The following is a 19607-nucleotide window of genomic DNA, read 5'->3' as shown; positions in this document are numbered from 1 at the left end:
ACTGGTGCACAGACTGCAACTATCCTCTCCACATGTCTTCAATCCACATTTGTATTGTTTGTGGGCAGAAATTGGTTTGTTTGGTTCAAATGTGTGTTTTTGGATGATCCCCTTGGCAGTTATATCATTTAATTCCTTGCTCCATCCATTTGTTAGTGTTGATGATTGATGGTTTTACTGTTTCTGTGTTTACATGCTGAAAGTGTGCACAAAAAAGTAAAACAAAACAAAAAAAATACTTTGTTAATATTTTATACTACATACAATTTGATTTCAAACTTGGATTTCAACTTGGACAACCAGAGAGAGGGAAAATAAAAGGTAGTTTTTAAGCTTTTGTCTCTTTGATACATTCAGCTGAATAAAGTGGACAATGCTAATCAAAGCCTAAAGGGAAATGACCCTCAGTGGCGTGTATGTCAGCGGAGATCATGTCTGGCCTCTGTGACTGACTGTTCTATAGTGAGTCAAGTGAAATTACATTTATAGTAACAGCTGCTCAGTATTCCCAGAAAGCTAGAGGTGCTAAAAGTGTTTCTTTTACACTCACACTTTAAAAAGGTTAGTTACTGAAATGTTGCAGATTTTAAACAAAGTTTATTTTGATATACAGAGACATGGATGAGACTGCTTTCTGCTACATCACATGACCTCAAAGGGCCTGGTTCATGTGTGGTTTCTATATGACATAGCCTACTGCAGGTTTCAGTTGGCAAACATACAAGTTTATGATGTTAATTAGGGGCCAGAGAAAAGAGATAACAAAGCCCACCTTAGACTAACCCACCAAGTTATAGTTTAACAGTCTGCATCAATAAAGACGAAGATGAGAGAGAGAGAGAGAGAGAGAGAGAGAGAGAGAGAGAGAGAGAGCATCCTATAAACTGATATGCATTCATTATCTCGCTCAAGGACATTACTGTAACAAGAATGAACTTGTGTTCATTCAAACACCCACCTTCGCACACACACGCATGCACACGCATGCACACTTGCTCACTCTATCGCTTTCTCCCTGTCTTGTTCTCTCTATCTGTGTATCTCTCGATCCCTCAAACACACACACACACAAACAAAGGATGCTTCTCATCCTCTTCATTGACCTTGTCTTTAGCATCTGCAAACATGATATGACTGAAATGTGCTTTGGAGGAGGGGTGCAACTTCCTGCTTGCTATTCATTCCTTATTTTATTTGCAATGATGGATACATGGACCTTAAATTTGCTCTCAAACTCATGAGTTTTGCCGTTACGCTGTTGTGATGTATCAGCGATTACCTTCCTGTTTCCTTTTACAGTCTCATGGTTTCATGCCTCTCCAACAGAGTCATAGCACTGTCATGTATTTTATTGTTTTTTATGGGGATCTCATAGGAAGTGCTCAGAATAGTGCTCGGAGATCATCTAACTAGTAATTACTGTGTTGTTTGAACCTTTATTCTCCACATTTGCTGCATCACTTCCTTCCCTGTTGACAAACGTGTCATTGTTCAGCTAATGTGCACTGATCGAGGGCCTCACACAAAGAGTTAAAAAGAAGAGAATCAGTAGTAAGTACATGTAAATGTCTTTGTTTCATCACAACAACATCAACGTAAGCTCTTTGGCAGTTCATAAAAAAATTGCACAACATTCATTTAATATAAAGAGAGTTATATAAAGTTATAATCTTACATGTCACCCCCCCCCCCCCCATGCCTGCCATTTCCTGTCTCTCTCTCAACTCTCCTGTCCATTAAAGGCAAAAAAGCCCCAAAAAATATACTTAAAAAAAAAAGGTCAGAGTAATAAACCTTCCATGCAGAAGTTAATTGTGATGAGGTTTCTAATCTAATCTAATTTCATTTTATTCTGAGGTGATTGCATTATTACTGTAATCATGCGTCCTCAGAGCAGAAAAAGAGCTCTTGAGACTACTGTACCTGATGAAATAATAAAACATGATGTTTGAGAAATCTCCCTTTTTGTGCTTACTAGAAGATATCAATAGTCTGATATGATAAATTAATTACATGAATACGGATGAAATAATATGAAATTTGCTGAAACAGAAACAAACAGGAGAAGGGAGTAGCTAAAGCTGGTAGAGGAAACATACACTACGCCTCATATCACACAAAGAGAACTGCAGCAATGAAGCTTAATGACGTAACCGCATGGAAACGCTATATTTTGAAAACATTATTAACATAACATTATTGATCATGATCAATGTTATATTGTCTTTTGAAAACATGTCTCAGAGAAGTCTGCAGTTTCCCATCTGCCTCTGAGCTGCTGCCATAAGACTTCAACTGGCTGCTCTTATCCAATTTAATAAACCTCTGGAGCCTCTCCTTTTAGAGCTTTTCTATATCGAAAGAAATTTTGCTAAATAGCTTTGATTCCCAAGTTTTTCAGCAGTTTAGTCCTAAATTTTACTCCTTGCAGTTTGTCTTCCCAGTGAAATAGCAGGAAGCGAGAGGGTTGAGTATGAGCGGGCAGGAGAGAGGGCATGAGGTGATGGCATGAGAGACGCACAAACACATTCTCTCTCTCTGTTTCTGTCTCACGCTCTCTCTCTCTCTCTCACACACACACACACACAAAATCCCTCTCTCCAGAAACACTGACCTCAGAAAGAAGGAATGAAATCTTATCGCTGCAAAAACTCATGTTGGAATACCTCGCTGGTGAATGAAAGCGTCAGACCCTGTTTGTGTGACTGTCTGTGTATAGTCTGTGTGTGTGTGTGGGTGTGTACGTGCCTGCTTGTCCGTGTGTGTGTGTGTGTGTGTGTGTGTGTGTGTGTGTGTGCGTGCTTGTCCATGTATCTGTGATGTGTGGCCATTTCAGTGGAGTGGATTCCTACAGTACATGTGAACTTCTAATGAAATCTCTTCTTTGTCTCCCTCTCCTTTCATTGCTCCCTCCTCATTCTGACATCCATTTGTCCTTTTCCCAGCACACAACACTCACAAATCATCCTTCTCTTTTTTTTTGCAGCGTCATTCCCCTCTAAGGCCCAGTCTATGTCTAAAAACAGCAGAAAGTGCTATTTACTGGAAGCATGTAACCAGCAATCTAAACACGTTTCTCCTCATGCTGTTGTGTCTCTTACTTATGCACTTAATGCTTCTTAGTTGAGCAACAGCACAAACACATACAGTATACAGTAACTGTTTATATCAATCATCAGGTTGTGTTCATCCCATTACAACAAACTCTAGTGTTCCACTAGAATAAATCAGTGTAATCGCATATATCTGTCTAGTTTGTGTGCAGCCACTACAAAAGTGTTGTAATCTGTATTATTTCGCAATATTTAACCTGTACAGGTTTAATCATTTTGGACTGGGTGTTTGGATTAATGAGGGGACATAAAAAACAAAATTGAATGTCAGACTCTGTCTTTATTATGATGCCTCTCCAACTAGTGAACTGAAGGCAAGGCAAGGCATCTTTATTTATATAGCGCATTTCATACCAAGAGGCAACTCAATGTGCTTTACATAAAGACAAGGCATTTAAAAAGAACAGCATAAAACAGTGGTAACAGCAACTTGTGTAATTAAAATTGGTTATTTAATTACATATTATATAACCAATAAACACTTCAGCTGGTTCTACCACCCGCTGCAAACCTCTTTGAAAAGCATTTTAACAGTCTTACGTAATTCACCAATATAAGTTAATGATGGGACACTCAGAAGTGTGTATAGGATTTTTCGCCCATAGAGAAATATTCCTATGTCAAGAGTGACGTTGCCAGAGGGTTTCACCCACATCATTATCACACATATACAGTTTGGACACACCTTCTCATTCAATGTTTCGTCTTTATTTTTATTACTTTCTACATTGTAGATTAAAAACTATGGGGGAACATATATGGAATTATGTATTGAACAAAAAGTGTTAAACAAAGCATGATATGTTTTAGCTATATATTAGATTTTTCAAAGTAGACGCCATTCGCTTAGATGACAGCTTTTTGCACACATTTGATTCTGTCATAAGTGCAAGCAAATCCAGAGTGACCAATAGTTCACCAAGTTTCATAGATCGCAGACATCTACAATAATGTAACTTCATAATGTAACTCCATTACATACACAGAATGAAGGTAAATGTAAGGTCATCACAGAAATGACTCTCCAGAACGTCTGTCATGTTTATCATTCAGACTCAGTTTCCCGGTGAGCCATCGATCATGTGAAGTGTTTGAACATCAATCTTTGCTTATTTTTGGGGCTGTGGGGCCTTTTTCTCATGACTCACTCTGCTCCGTGACGCGCTCTTCTCAGGAAAATTTGATTTTGGAAAAGGACTACAGACGACCAAGTCATTAAGCTCCATTGTTTCCATAAGTTCTCCAAACAACACTTCACATTATGTCGATGTTTATCAGTGTCACTTCATGGTTTCATATTCATAACAGTGAAGGGACTCATTCCTCCTTGTTGTTTTTCAGTTCACTTGTGATGCAGTACCTAAAATCTTTTCTTTTTTTTTTCATTTTAAATGTTTCACACAGCTTATTATAATTTGATAACAGTTTATAAATGTGGCTTTACACATGTTCAACTGTCCAAATAAAAATGGCTTAATTTAATATTTCATTATGTTGGGCTGTGTCTGTGTGCACTGTCCAAATAACTTGAAACAGAAAATACATACAGTGCATCATTTATGAAAATAGCAGCTGCCTCACATTCCTCCTCCTCCTTTTTGTCACGTTAGCACTCTCCACAAAAAACCCTCAATGGTTTGATAAGGGAAACATCTGGCTCTTCAGCAGCTACACGTCCCACCTTAGTCATTATCTCCTCACTAACTCTGTCCGCTGCTCGGTGCCGAGCAGGTAGAGCGCAGTGGGATTTTTAGAGGAAAGCTGTAGGCCAGAAAAATACAAACAAACAGATGGCATGCATTGAAACACTATAGAGCTGAGAACAGGTGGCAGAGTTGTGTGATAACATCCTCTGGCTTCATCACTTAACCAAAACTATGCTCTCAATTACTGGATGAGTGTTTTTTTACAGTCATCTGATTTTAATAGTAGTTCCATATGGTGGATCCTAATTATGTGTTCCCGTCACCTGAACCTTGTATTTGTATTTTCTGAGTGAATCTGTCGAACACTGATATACTGTATCTCCAACAGCTCCCACTCTGATGGCCACAAAACGTTGTTCTTATTTATTTATTATATAGTATTTGCTTTTATAGTGTGGGTGTTGGGGTGGGCCCTTTCTCAGGTCGTCATTTGAGTCCTTGCTTTATTAAATCAGAGCCATCAAACTGCAGTAACTCAAAGTCAGACCTCAGCTCAGAGCACTTAGACCTTATGCTGATGAATAGTTTTATGATCTGGATTTTCCAGCTTTCTACAGATTGAATTGTGAAATATCAACGTGATATTTCTCAGTTATATTTCAGTCCCTGTGTGATTTAACCTAGGCCATTGTAAAATTGATGTTATTACAAAAAACACAAACTGTAGCTTTTGTTTGTTATCTTTTATATTTTAGTTCATAGATGTACAGTTATGACACCAAGGCTGCAGGAGGGCTCCCATGCATGATGGACTGACAACGTCTTCTCCCTGCTTACAGTATATGTTCCTGCTGCTGCTCAGTCTGACAGTGCTGGTATTCAACAGTATATATGCTGTTGTATATTGCTGTCCCTGGTCTCTCTGTACTCCCCACCTCTCTGTCTCCTCTCACCCTGACTGGTTGAGCTAGTGAGTGTGTGTTCACAGCTGTTACTGCTATTGCTATGAGGCCGAGCCACCTTCTCCCCACCACCACTGAATAACAGATGACCGTGTTGATCAATGAGTAATTACGTGAGACAGTTTGGTGAAAGAGGAAAACAAGGGAAGAGGTAGTTGAATAGTCCAGACACCCTCCTCCTCCTCCTCCTCCTCCTCCTCCTCTGACAAGGCCTCACTATCCACAGAGGATGGAGCGGTATGGAGGTGGGAACGCTGGGATACAGGATGGATGGATGGCTTGTTAAGAAGGCGGTGAGGTATTACTTTAAAAGTTTCTCTCCACCCCCGTCGGAAGTCAGCGGGACAGGCAGCCGACGGCTTTTCCAGAGGATGGGAAACCTGGAGGCTGGAATTACTGCTTATTTGAAGAAAGCACTCGGTGAAGCCTGAGCTGTGGCTCAGCTATGATGTCTCAACCCTGAACAACCACAGACCATTGTCCATTTTTACGCACTGAATGCTTTACTGTCCACTCATGTCTCTTAACGTAGGTTGGAAAAGTAATCATGAAAGAAAAGAGAGAAATATTCAAATCCACATTCCACCCAAATTCCTTTTGGTGAACAGGAGCCAGACACAATAGCCCCCTTTCTCACAGCCCCTAGTGTTGACGATATATACGATTATCTGTATCGCACAGACACAGAGCAGTGTCTTATCTAATTAGCAGACTTACCAAAACATTGAACTATATCTCTAAAAGGATGAATGTGGTTCCTATCACAGATAAGGACAGTGATCAGAAAATAGACTGACTGACTGAAGTTGATACTATAGGCAGAGCAGTAGCCAGCATATGAGGCTCATGGGTTTTGCCAAAAGCCTCAAATCGTATATGAAGTTTGTAGTATAACTTGAATGTCATTTCCTCTCAGTCTGTCAGACTGAAGATCAATCGAGCCGTGTACTGTCACTGAGGAAAAAGGTATTTATAGGTCACATAACGACTTGTGGAGGATTCAGTCTTACTTTTTTTAAGAGAGCAAAGAGACAGGACCAGACAAGCTGCGGACCAGGAGAGGAAGCAGTGATGGGCAGAATAAGAAAGGAGTTAAAGAGGAGGTAAGGATAAGAAAAAAAGAAGTCTGTTGATGAGTGAAGAGAAAAGAGTAGAAAGAAAGGCATGGAAGAGAAACCAATTCTGAAAATATAAAAATACTTCCCACAAACACTTGTAACAAACAAACACTCACATCAGTGTAAGAAATTTAATTAATGATTTTAGTGCCTCACTCAGTGTGTCAGACTTTGTAAGGTAATGACACTTTTCAGGGTTCTCCCTTTCATTCATGTGTTGTGCTTCATGTTCATGAATGTTGATCAAATTGTTCTGGGGCCCTGGGAGCAAGAAATATGACTTCTTTAAAATATTTGGGTTCTCGCACAATCCATTGCTATAATATAGCATCCTCCCATCTTAAATCATACTCGTAATTTTACTAGTCTATCAGTGATCCTTCTAACTTGGAGCACACTGAGCAGAATCTACTGCAGAAAACGCACAAACTATTCATAACACGACCCCACGTAAAAAAAAAAAAAACCTGAACTATCCCTTTAAACTAGGACTAAAATGTTTACAATGTCTGGCTCCGCCCCTTGTTTGAAGACAGCAAAGACAGAAGAGACTTTGATTTGTATCTACACTGATAATAAATGATCTCAAAAGAATAACTCTGTTTTTGTTCAGACGCCTTCTCAGAGGGGTCAAAGGTCGAGGTCAGCTGGAGCTGCAGGAGGTCTTGATCTATTGGACATTGGGACATTTGCTGACATGAGCCCAGCATAAATAATCCTTACTCACTACAACTCCCAGTTACATAATTGATGTGCTATTTTGTAGAGAGCTGTGATCCAGTTATCGACTTACCGTACAAGCGGTCGCTGAAATGCTTCTCCACTTCAGCGACCACTTACCATTTACATTTACATTTACTCTCACACATTTTAAAAGAATTTACAAAAGGATCTTGACTCTGATAACAGCCAGACTGTCAGTGAAAGCACCGTAATGATTAAAACCTCAAGTGTGTATGTGTGTGTGTGTGTTTCGAGAGCAGAGCTAGTGTGTGTTTGTGTGTGAAGTTGCTCTGCATTGGGACAATTACTCAGCCGCTGGATGAATGGGGTCTGTGGATGAGGTTTTTGTGTGTTTGTACGAGAGTGGACGGGAAGAGCAAGTGGAGGGGACAGAGAGGAGGAGCAGGGGGACGTGGGCAAGTGATTTTCCAGATGAGATCTAATATGTGAGACGATGCATCCTAAAGAGACGTTTTCTCATGGGCTCAGCCCATGAATACAAATTCACCCCGCCACCCGCTCCGCTCTGGAAGGACGGATGCACCTTGCTTCAACCCGTAGTGGAGAAGTACAGCCTGTTTTTTTTTGTTTTTTTTACCTCAACACTTACTTCCATCCAATCACAAAACTCAACTGTGGTGACTTCATGGCTGCTCTTATGAGTCATCCATTCATACCTTTGTCTTGTAACTGAATCTGTTTGCTCTTATTCAGTGTCATGGGGCCTTGTATTTATAATGGCGGAGCAAGTGTCTGCGAGCATGTTGGCCGAAACGTACAATGGTGCCAACGGAGAGCAGCAGGTGAGTTTGTGAAAGGGAGCAAATAATTAGTCTGCTCCTGTGCGTTGGCCTCAGGGTTATCTGGACCAGGTTGCATGAACATTCGTGTCTGTGTGTTTGCGTGTGTGAAGGTATGAGTGCATGTTTGAGGACATATTGTGTGTCTAGTCTCGTTTTACTTTGGCTGCAATTGTGCTTGTGTTTGTTTGCTTGATTCATTCGTTCAACACCTGAATATCTGATGAATGGTGTGTGTGCATGTGTGTGTGTGTATGTGTGTGTGTGTGATAGAGAGAGCAAGAGAGAGAGAGACAGAGAGAGAGAGAGATAACAGCCTGTAAATGTACTGGGACTGGTCTTAGTGACATCACTATTTGGGAGGATCTAAGTGGCCAGGAAAGTCAATTAGAGTTAAACTGAGTTTACCAGCTGGACACTTTGTATAGCATAGAAAAAAAAGCAGGGAAAAAAAAGTGTGTGTGGCTGTGTGTGTATGGGAGACAGAGTGCAAGAAAGAGAGAGAGAGGAAAAGGGGAGGAGATACAAAAGGGAGGAACTGAGTGGAGAGGAAGGGAGAGACACATAGTAAGGAGGTTTAGGAACAAGAGGGAGTTGTTGCCGGTGATACAGCACAGACAGACAGACACAACTGATTTTCCTCCTGCAGCTTCCATGCACGGCAGCAGTGCCAGCGTGTTTTAAACAAGCAGAGGTGGAAGTGCAGGCGACAGAGAAAGGGAGTTGCCCACTAGCAGAGGTCAGGCAGGCAGGCAGGCAGGCAGAGGGGAAGCCGGTGGATGTTTTTAAGACTTTGCTTATCTGACACTGACAACAGGATGAGAAGCTGAGCGAGGGAGCAGAGAGGGGAGAAAAACATGGAGCGAGCAGCGTTACCTACAGTCCATTTACATAGGAGGCAAAGGAGAGACAGGCACTGGCTGCCCTGAGAGAGGTGAGAAGAGGAAAGAAGGGAAAATTGGTAAATAGTCCACTTTATCCATTCTGTCCAAAGGAGCGGGAGCGAGAGCCGAGGGATCGTAACACTGGAGCTCAAGGATAAACCATGGACTCTGCATACACCCCACCACACCTGGACGTGAGTACTACATCCCTGTGTCTCTCACTCACAGTCACACAGACACACAGACAGACACACACACACACACACACACACACATGGGTCTGTCAAGCCACAGGCCACAGGAACTGTGCTGCTGAAACCATTAGTCACTCTGGGGAAAAATGCACACACACACACACACATGCACATGCATACACTACTGGCACTCTGTGTTGCTCAATCATAATCTTGTCCGCTAAGCGATTTGTCCAAGAATAATGTGACCATTATGAGTTCAAAGAGCATAACGTAAGTCACCACCGCTGCAACATACACAGTCTGAATTGGCGCTCAGCGCTTTAATGTGAAAAGCAGGGGTGTGTTTTTGTTCTGTATTTCAGATCGGCTTAGCTGTCAGCCACACAACGACAGCAGTCTCTGAGCTTTCAGCAGTCACGGGTTAGATATGTCAGTGTTTCCACTGATGCTTTTTCAGTGATGCGGCTCAGCGGGGCCCCCACAATGCACTTGTGACACTGAGACCTTCAGGCATCCCCGGCCAGGACTAAAGAGGAGAGGAAGGAAAAAGGAGCTGAGGGATGAAAGAGATGAGTTGTAAATGGCGACCTGTTGATGCTCAGCTCAACCTCAGAGACTCAGACCAAAAGTGTGTGAGTTTGTGTGTGTGTGCGAGTGTGTGATACCGGATCAGACAAGTGGAGTACATTGCTGTTACAGTGTTTGATCAGAGAAGTATCAGATTTGTGTGTATGCGTGTGTGTGTGTGTGTGTGTGTAATTTCATTTCCAACTGCTCTCACATATTTACAACCCAGCTCCCAGCTCCTCCACAGTTGTACATCTTGGCGTGTGTTTCTGCGTACGTGTTAGCGCTCATTCTGCCTGGAAGTTAGCATGTGTTTAAACCCAGTGCTGTTTTTAGCACGGACACGTGTGTGTCTGGGTGCGTGAGTGTGTGTGTGTGTGTGTGTGCGTAACAGAAAGGGACGTTTGACATCTGGGTCATTAGCCAGCTAATTGGTCCAGCTGGGATGAATTAAAGTGCTGTTCTAATACAGTCCAATAAAACCACACAGCAGCCTACCTGGAATATTGTTCTAATGATTTCATCTGTTACGCCTCTGAAAAGCACAACCACAGCTCCACTCGCAACTGTTTGGGACATATTTCTCCACACCACATTTATATATGAAGCCCACAGCTCAAAGCTGTGCGTTAATGAGTAATGTGTTGAATATTGTCGTAACTCCACAGTTGCTTCTACAGACTAAGGCATGTACGCTCACATTACGTGTTGCAGTGCGAGGGCCACAGTGAGGTGTTCTCAGGTGTGTACATGACCACTGTACATCACACTGGGGCTCATGAGGCTGTCTCGACATAGTTTCAAGTATCTGAGTGAGCTCAGTGCTAGAAAAATGAACCCTGTCACATTTATGCTGCATGTATCGTGTTCTGAAAGAATGAGAGGGCAGCGTAGAAAAATGAGAGCTGGACAAGGGGGGGGGGGGGAATCAGAGAGAGCAAGAGGAGGAATTTGGGAAAAGAAACACGGGAAGAACAACAGGAAGGGAAAGTTGAGGGATCAGGCGTAACATGAAGACAGTGGCGGTGGATAAATCAGCCGGCTGCGGTGACACTCCAGCCCTCTGGCCCGGCAACAGTCCGCCACACTCTTCCGCAAAAACACCATTCATTTAAGGGCTAGGAAAAAAAGAGCAACATATAAGGGGGGTAGAAGGAAAGAAAGAGAGAGGGAGGGAGAGAGAGATAGGGAATGGGAAGGTGATGCAGAGAGGCACAAAAACACAAAGTAGTGTGACAACACAGAGAGACAAAGCAGAAGGACAAAGTTCACGGCATGCGAAGAGGAAGGAGGAAGAGGAAAAGGAGCACGGTTTGAAATAAACAGATAAAAAGGGAGAGGGGGGGTAAAACACGACAAAAGACATAAGAGGTCAGAGGTTTTAATCAGAGAGTTCAGAGAGACACGGGGCAGGCCGGCGGCGACACTCGCCAGCCGCGCGCCAGGGTCACGATACTGTCTGCTCGGGGGGTCACTTCACATCTAATATGTCTAATAGGCCGAGCTGCGTTCAGGAGCATGGGGCAAAAAGACATACAGATGCTCAACCCTTTGTCTCACCTTACCCCCAACCCATTCATCACCCCCCAGCCCAGAAAACATTTCATCAGTCCCATGTTCAGATTCATGACAGATAGGAAAAGAAAAAAGTCAGAAATAAAAGGAGAAACAGGGGAAGAGGGTGGGTTGCAATAATAAAAATGTCTAAGCGGAATGAGTCGACACCAGGGTGGGTGGGACCCTTAACGCACATGACACATAAAGATGCTAAATTAGGACTGGATCCTCTTTGCCCAGTTTAAATTAGATAGAAGCAGTCATAACACAGACACCCAGGGAGAGGAGAGAGGCTGTATGTATGTCAAAGTGATGTAGGGCAACTTAGCCACCATTTCTCTCTCTCTCTCTCTCTTTCCATCTGTGTTCCCCTGCCTCACACAGGCTGAGACACACCCTGTGGTGTGATGACCGAACCTTTGAACCCCAGTGTCACCTGGGCGGTTTTGCAGGTGAGGAAAGTACAGGAGAGAGGTGGTGTTGTTGTCCTTAATCTGCTTTACAAGCCTCCTCAGTATATGGGAGAGGCTGTCCAGCAGAGTGTCTAATCTGTAATTGTCCTCCGCTGCGTAGCCCCAGGTGAAAGAGTCCTGGGTGGGGCTGCCATGCAGAGTTTAATGGATAGCTATAGCAACAATCCCACGCTTGGAAGTGACTTATTTTCCCAGGGCTGCCCTTTGAACCACGTACCCCACACACACACACAGACACACACATACACACAGCCGCACATGCATAGAAATATACACACCTTCACACCTGTGACCTCCTTTTAACCCTTTTTTTCTGGCAGCGTTGGTGAGATTAGCAGTCATTACAGTGTCATTATGTGTTCGCTCAGCCATAAACACTCGCTGTAAAGGGCCCAATCAATTCTCTGTCCCTTAACAGAGACGAGATAAAGAGATAGAGAGGAGAGATATGTGAGAGCTCTGACAAGAAAAGAGATCATTGCAAACTAAGCAGACTGAAGGCTCTTCTTTGAGAAATTCACTGAATTAAGATGCACTAACTTTTTTTTTTTTTTTTACAGTCAACCAGGATGAAATTATTGCTACTGTATCTATTTTTCCCAGTATATAAGTTCAGTTTTACAGGTCATATTGTCTCGTCTCTGACGGGTCGACAGCTTTTACTTCTTTGCTCTGACCCTGTTGACACCTGACCTCAACCTCTTCAGGTCAAGAGGGCTTTTATCTTGCTGGTGTCTAATTACTGGCTCAGTTATTAACACCTGCACAAAGGTGCAGGGTGTTAGCCAGGTCAGAGTGGTAATTGTGTGGCCCCTGTCTGTGCTTGTGTTCCTGCAGTGAGAATAGACATGAAGGGAGATAAGCTGATCACTTGTTTTAAGTCCGCTGAAAGCTTGTTGAGTCACTTAACACAATTAAGTTTAGCTAAAAGAGTGTCAGAGACACTTTGTTAGAGACTGGAGCAGGACGAGAAAATGTTTCTGCTTCGATCAGAAGTGAGTGAATGAAACAGATGTTGATGGAAATGTGAAGGAAAGGGGAGATTGAGCAGCACTGCACAACAACATGACACAACACTGCAAATAAGCCTCTCCTCTGTGGTAACTGTGTGTTGCACTGGGGGATTGCTGGCAACATGCCATTGTCACTGCACACACAACTTCAGTCAAGTTTGACTTCTGTAATAATAAACCAGTATTGAGTCTGTGTCTCCACAGAAAATACTGAGGAATCTCCTTACTTTTTATTTTAACCTTTTCCTTGATATTTTGGCCGTGAAGCAAATCACAAAGGTGCAAACACAGATACCTTGGGACACATTTACAAGTTTTTTTACACCATAGTTTTCATTTCACATTCACATTCACATTCAATATATTGCATATACACACACTGCAAAGAAAAAACAACATCAGTGCAATGCTCATAGTTTTCATTCATAATTATGATTTTCCAGAATTTCTATATCCATACACCCATACACAAACATCGTCTCTTTCCCCTTCGACATTTTACAGTGATCTCTCTGAACCAAAACAAGCTGTCAGTTCCTCCTTTGCCCTGTAGAAGCAATGTCTATATTCTTCTAGAGCAGTTATCATCGTGGCCTGCAGAAGTCCAAAGTCAATGAGCAAACTGCTGCAGTGTTAACACTTTTCAACATAGTTGATCCAAATGTCAACAAAACAGTCCTCCCACCACTGAGATTCAAATATGCAGGTTTTGAGGCTGACATGAGATTAGATTTACAGATGTTCATCTGAGTCTGAACCTTTTATCTAGGTAATTCCTTTTCAATCATGTAAATATCATTAATAGATATTTGTATTGTCAACTACATACATCCAAAAGACTGATTTGACACCTATATATAAAACTCGTTGGGCCTTTAAATGAAAAGATTTCAGTCTGGTTCATCATCTCGCACATTCAAGGTTATTCACATTTATTCCAGTGTCCAGTCATTTGAAAAGGAAGAGGGAAGGAAAAATCGGGTTATCTATCATAGAAGGGCCCCTGCTAGAGTTCACAGCCTGTAGATGTCTGTCATACACCGCAGTAGTATCTCTTTCACTCACAAACACTGCAGCATGATTAAATGACCAATCGAGACGGGTTAATTACTCCTGCCTAGGTGTCCTCCAAGATGTATGGGCCTTGGGGGTACAAAGTTTGCCATAAATTAGCGGAGAAAAAACAAAGTAGCACTGTTTCTACAGCCAGGAGTAACAAGCAAACAACTTCATGTGGATATGTGGACGGTAAATTCCTTGAACATATGCCACATGAAGGCTGATGACTAATGAGAAACTAGCATGTCCAGGAAGGAGAAGACACAGGCATGATATACACAGTCCTGGAGCATCTTGTAGGAGCTATCTCTTTTGCAGATTTCTTAACCTATACCTTATATTGTGTCATTATCTCATGTGATTTATATTGTTTCTGTACCTACAGTATAGTGCACAACATGTCAATTCAAAGCACTTACATTCAAAGCGCTATCCCATCTCTTTTTGTCCACCACTTTATCTATGTTCCACGTTCTCACCACACCTGTCCCACCACCTTCCTGTCTCACCCTGCAGGTCCACCATGTTCCCTGCTAACCTCCTGCTCCTCATGGTCCTGCTGCTACCTCAAGCCTCGTCTGGTCGCCAGGGTGGAGACACGAGCGAGATCGACCATGGCGGGGTGTCACACACGCCTTCCTCTCTGTCAAATCCACCAGCCGGTTCCCTCCTGGAGCCCAGTCTGGCTCAGACCATCCAGAGTCTCCTCCTGAGCCGGCTGGGCTTCCAGTCACAACCCGACCCTCGGCCCGGAGCGCCAGTGCCCCGGTACCTCCTGGATCTTTACCGCTTCCACCAGCAGCAGTACCATCTAGTGGAGGACCCTTCCTTCAGCTTTCCCAGCCAGCACATCCAGCAGGCCAACACCGTACGCAGCTTTGTCCACAACGGTAAGCCCACTGACGCAGTACGATGCCGTGATGTCGATCCTACTTTATTTGATTAAAATACTCAGCTCATAATTGATTAAATTGAGTTTGACCTTTGAACCGTTATCCCAGGGAAGCTGTTTATGCATTCTGTTAAATTCTTTTATTGGTCACAGATGAAGTATAAAGGACTTTGGATATTTATGAGAGTAGCAGATGTTTGTTGTGATTCACCACTTAACAATCTAAACACAGATTAAGATCCACTACTCTTAGATAAGACAGGCTCTCACAATCCTAAAGTCTTCTTTCAAAGGATGTGTTTGAGCTGTCATCGATATATCTCACTTTTGATTAGCCTGTTTGAGGACCCCTGTACCACCCCCATTTAAGGTACCACCCCTGCCCAGTTGGCTCCAAGTCCCCATTAATTTCATTAGGTGTATTCAGTATTTGGGGATAATAAAACTGAAATGATAAAGCTCTTAAAATTCAAATGAGATTTCCTGAAAGTCCCTGAATCAGATTTTGAATTCATGACAAGAAAATGTAACTGTGTTTAATTTATTTCCCCCATTCAACTCAGTTCATGTTTCTTTTATCAGCATCTCAGTAATTACCACAGACGGAAGTCGCCTGCTTGCCAGCACTGTTTGTTCTGTGATGAGAAAGTGATCAGTCGTTTTGAAGCAGATAACTGCAACTAATCAAATACCAAAATGAACTGATATGGAGTAAACATGAGGCTTCTGGGGCAGTTACCAACTTCCTCTACAATCCGGCCTCAATTCTGAAAAAGAAAAGAAACCCAATTTACAATTCATGAACAAAACAAAAGCACATACCAAAAGCTACTTTACACAACCATAAATGCCTATTGTACAAAGACTAGGCCAGGGGCAGTTTTATTGATTTTTAAATTTCAAGTATGCCAACAAATCTGGGCACAAATTAATTTTTGTAGTGAATCAGTTTACTGCGGGAATATGATACATTTTAGCAGGGTAAGACTTGTCAACATGAGCTACCCCTATAGCTTCCAGTGCTTGAAATTGTATTTATTTGCTAATGTGAGAGATAGTTTTTATGATATTACTAAAGAAAGCTCCATTAGGTTACAAATATTTGTGTGTCATATGATGCATCTTCAGTAATAAGTTCAAACCGCACTAAACCCATACCTTCTCTATCTTTCTCTCAGAGCCTCATGGAGACAGTCCTAAAGCAGAGGATCACAAGAGGGTGCACATCTTTTTCAATGTCTCCTCCATCCCCCCGGATGAAAGGGTGCTCTCTGCAGAGCTTCGACTCCTCCGCAGTGACAGAGCATCCCTGGGCCCCGGGCCCCACAGACTAAACCTATACCTCTCTGAGCACCACAAGGACCCAGAGGCCACCTTACTGGAGACAAGGTTACTCACCAATGGCCTCCAAAGTCATAAATCAAGTGGCTTTTGGGAGGCTTTTAGCCTAAGTGGCGAGCTCCTGCATAAGGCCCTTGCTGGGAGCGGCAGCCTGGGCTTCCTCCTGGAGGTCAGACCTGAGAACAGCACCTCCTCACTCTCTGGCCAGAGTCTCTTCTCTGTTGCTGGTGAGGAGGGGGCAGAAAAACACAAAGAGGGACACCTGAGGGTATGCAGGTCCGTGGGTCAGGACGAGCACAGCTGGGCCCAGGAGAGACCCCTCTTGGTGACTTACAGCCACGACGGGCGTGGAGAGCCTTTGGTCAAACACGGCCGGAGGACCCAGGGCGGCCAGAGGATGAGAGGAAGAAAAGGGACAAAAGAGAGGGCCAGGAACGGCAGCAAGGGCCACAATAGGGACCAAACCTGGGTGAGGGCCAAAAAAACAGTTTATACAGTGCCAGGCTGGGGCGGCGACAAAGGTGGGATCAGCTGGAGTGAACGTGGACGGGTGAAAAGAAACGGCGGCCGTGCTGCGAAACTGAAACGCCTTTCTCGTAACAGATGCCGACGCCATCCTCTGTATGTAGATTTTAACGACGTGGGCTGGCACAAGTGGATCATTGCACCCAGCGGCTACGACGCTTTCTTCTGCCTGGGAGAGTGTCGCTTCCCTCTGGCCGAGCACATGAACTCCTCCAGCCACGCCATGGTGCAAACGCTGGTGAACTCTGTGAACGGAGCGGTGCCGCGGGCCTGCTGCGTCCCCACCTCCCTCAGCCCCATCTCCCTGCTCTACCTGGACCCCCAAGACCGAGTGGTGCTGAAGAATTACCAGGACATGGTGGTGGAGGGCTGCGGCTGCCGGTAGTTGGGGAGAGGGAGGGGGGGGGCGCGGAGAGCTGACCGGATGAACGCAGACACAGGAGGAGACGACAGAAGCGTGGAGGGGCAGATGGCGGGAATAGGACAGCGTGGAAGCCAGCTAACTGCAAACAGACTGAGACCGGTGGAGACAAACGTAGCAGCACGAGAAGGACGAGAAGAGAGGAGGGAGGTGGTGTAGCAGCTAAATTGTCAATATCCGGAGCAAGGAGGGTCAGATATAGAAAGAGAAGAATTAAGAGTGAGAGAAACAGACATAATCCGCCACACAGCAAGATAAAAAAGGGTTAGGGGAAGACGTGCAAGCAAAACACATGGTAAACTGCCAGGAATTACTCACTTTTTCCTCATTTAGCGATGACGAACCATCAACTGACAGGCTACCGCTTTAACATCAGGTGTTGATCCTATATCCAAGTGTTTGCCGCTCATTTCACTCTCACACGATTGTCTGTTGTTAGCTGAAGAGGAGATCAGCCGAAACAGTCAGAGTATAGGCTTTTCGTGGACAGTCTGGAGCAGAGTTTACACAAATTCTGCGTCTGTCTGATGGACTTACGACATTAGCAATACGACGATGGCACCAGCATGGCATCTAAACTTTATGTGACAGTGTTGTTTCTGCAGTATTTGAACCAAGATGTAGGGCACGTCTGTTTTTATGAACGCTATACCATAATCACAGATTGTCCCTCACGAGCACTCCTGCATCACAAGCTATTTAAAACCACAACAATAATGCTGAGGAACTATTCTGCTATTGTTTGAATGTACTACTATCACTATTATTTAAAAAAAAAAAAAGAAAAGAAAGAAAGAGAGACTTTTTTTGTACATTTCCTTTGCAATACGTGAAGAAAATCCAAGTGATGGTCGTCTTACGATTATACATAATTCCACTGAATGACAATTCTAACTTAAAAGACACGTTATGTATTTAAATAGCAGCAATATGGTGTATTTAATCTTGAAAATATTTAAGATACCTGCACTCAGCAAAGCATACAGAAAACTGAAAGCCTGCCGTCCACATGACGTAAGTTATGGTAGCTTTACCTCCGTACAACTGTTCGGTGTATTGAATCAACAGTCTGTGTTACTTCAAAGTTCCCACCTTCTCATCGCACACATTTCGGTGTTCAACACATGATAGCAGACGTAAGTGGTGTCGCCTTTTCAAAGCTCAACTAACAAGTCAATTGAAAGCTCTATGTATTGTAGCTACTGACGTGTGTAACAACAGGTGTCTTTGCTAGTTGTGTCTGCATGTGTCCAGAAAAAAAAATAAAAGGAAGACTGATGTTTAAACTGGGACTTTAGTGCCTTTCGAACAGGGGCTTTAAAAGTGTTCTCTGCTGAGCTTAGTAACTGTTTGTCAGTGTTGCATTTTTCTCTCTAAATGGAAACATTTAAGCAAAAGCTTGTAAAATGTTTGACAATATACCTCTAATAAACAAAGCAAACAGCACCTACACTGTCGCATGACCTTTTCTTTGCAAAAACCATCTTTCCCTTTTTGTCATCTTTGTTTTATTCTAAATTGTCTGCAGCATAAAATGTAAAAAGCTTTATAAAGCGTATAAAAATTTCAGTCTACAGAAGATTTATTGCCATGTTCAGGAATAAAAAGGAAGCAAGAGGTCCCACAGAGAGCACATATCTAAGTATGTTTGTGTATATGATATTGTAACTAAGGAAGTAGCCTCAAATTCTCACACTGAACCAGCTGTTAGTTCCAGAGCCAGGTTTAAATGCAATGGGAAATGTCTACTCTCCACTGCACATCCTCTCTGACAAAGCCAGCGAAGCACCGTATCACTTCACTCTACCACCCATGAACAGCACACATATGTTTCGGATCCCAGATACCACGGAGAGGCAGAAAGCAAGAGAGGCTGAGAGAGAAAAAAAGAAAATATAGACGAAGGGATGTGCGGTCATTTCCTTTGCTATTGCAAACGCAGAGGTGAAAAAAACAAACTCAGTGGTGTCTTTGGCCTCCGCTCTCCTGTGTGTTTGTAAAAGAGGACTCTACCATCCCAGCCACCACCAGATGGACCAGCTCACTGCAGCTTCCAGGTGAGTGAATGCCACAGGCTGTGAACCTGAACATGAACATGAACATGAACATGGCTGCAAGAGAAGCAGAGGTAGCAGGCGCAGTCCAGTTCAACCAGAGAGAACAGAGGAAAAAGACTTAACGCTTTAATTTAAATTCATTCTGATCAGAAAGATTAAATTAAAATCAGCAATGAAGTAATGGGTAGCACAGTGCTGCAGTGGTTAGCCCCTCTTAGCAGTTAGGTTCTAGGTTCAATTCCCAAGCCCTGGGCCTTTC

At 43.2% G+C, this 19607-nt stretch overlaps 1 protein-coding gene across 1 annotated transcript; it reads left to right on the top strand.

Moving 5' to 3' along the window:
* Window positions 1–8951: 8951 nt before the first annotated feature.
* On the top strand, window positions 8952–18737 carry bmp16 (bone morphogenetic protein 16). Its single transcript, XM_085796432.1, has 3 exons — window positions 8952–9440; window positions 14629–15002; window positions 16183–18737. The coding sequence occupies exons 2-3, from the start codon at window positions 14636–14638 to the stop codon at window positions 17253–17255; spliced, it is 1440 nt and encodes a 479-aa protein (XP_085652558.1). The 5' UTR covers window positions 8952–9440; window positions 14629–14635; the 3' UTR covers window positions 17256–18737.
* The last annotated feature ends 870 nt before the right edge of the window (window positions 18738–19607 follow it).

The sequence above is a fragment of the Trachurus japonicus genome, chromosome 13, assembly GCF_045865225.1.
Source record: "Trachurus japonicus isolate A0001 chromosome 13, Traja_1.0".
Classification (NCBI taxonomy): Eukaryota; Metazoa; Chordata; class Actinopteri; order Carangiformes; family Carangidae; genus Trachurus; species Trachurus japonicus.
This window is presented reverse-complemented; position numbering and strand designations above follow the sequence as displayed.

Coding starts and splice junctions, on each gene's coding strand:
- bmp16 (XM_085796432.1), top strand. CDS start 14,636: ATGTTCCCTGCTAACCTCCTGCTCCTCATGGTCCTGCTGCTACCTCAA. Junction 15,003..16,182: donor ACGCAGCTTTGTCCACAACG/GTAAGCCCACTG, acceptor TCTTTCTCTCAG/AGCCTCATGGAGACAGTCCT.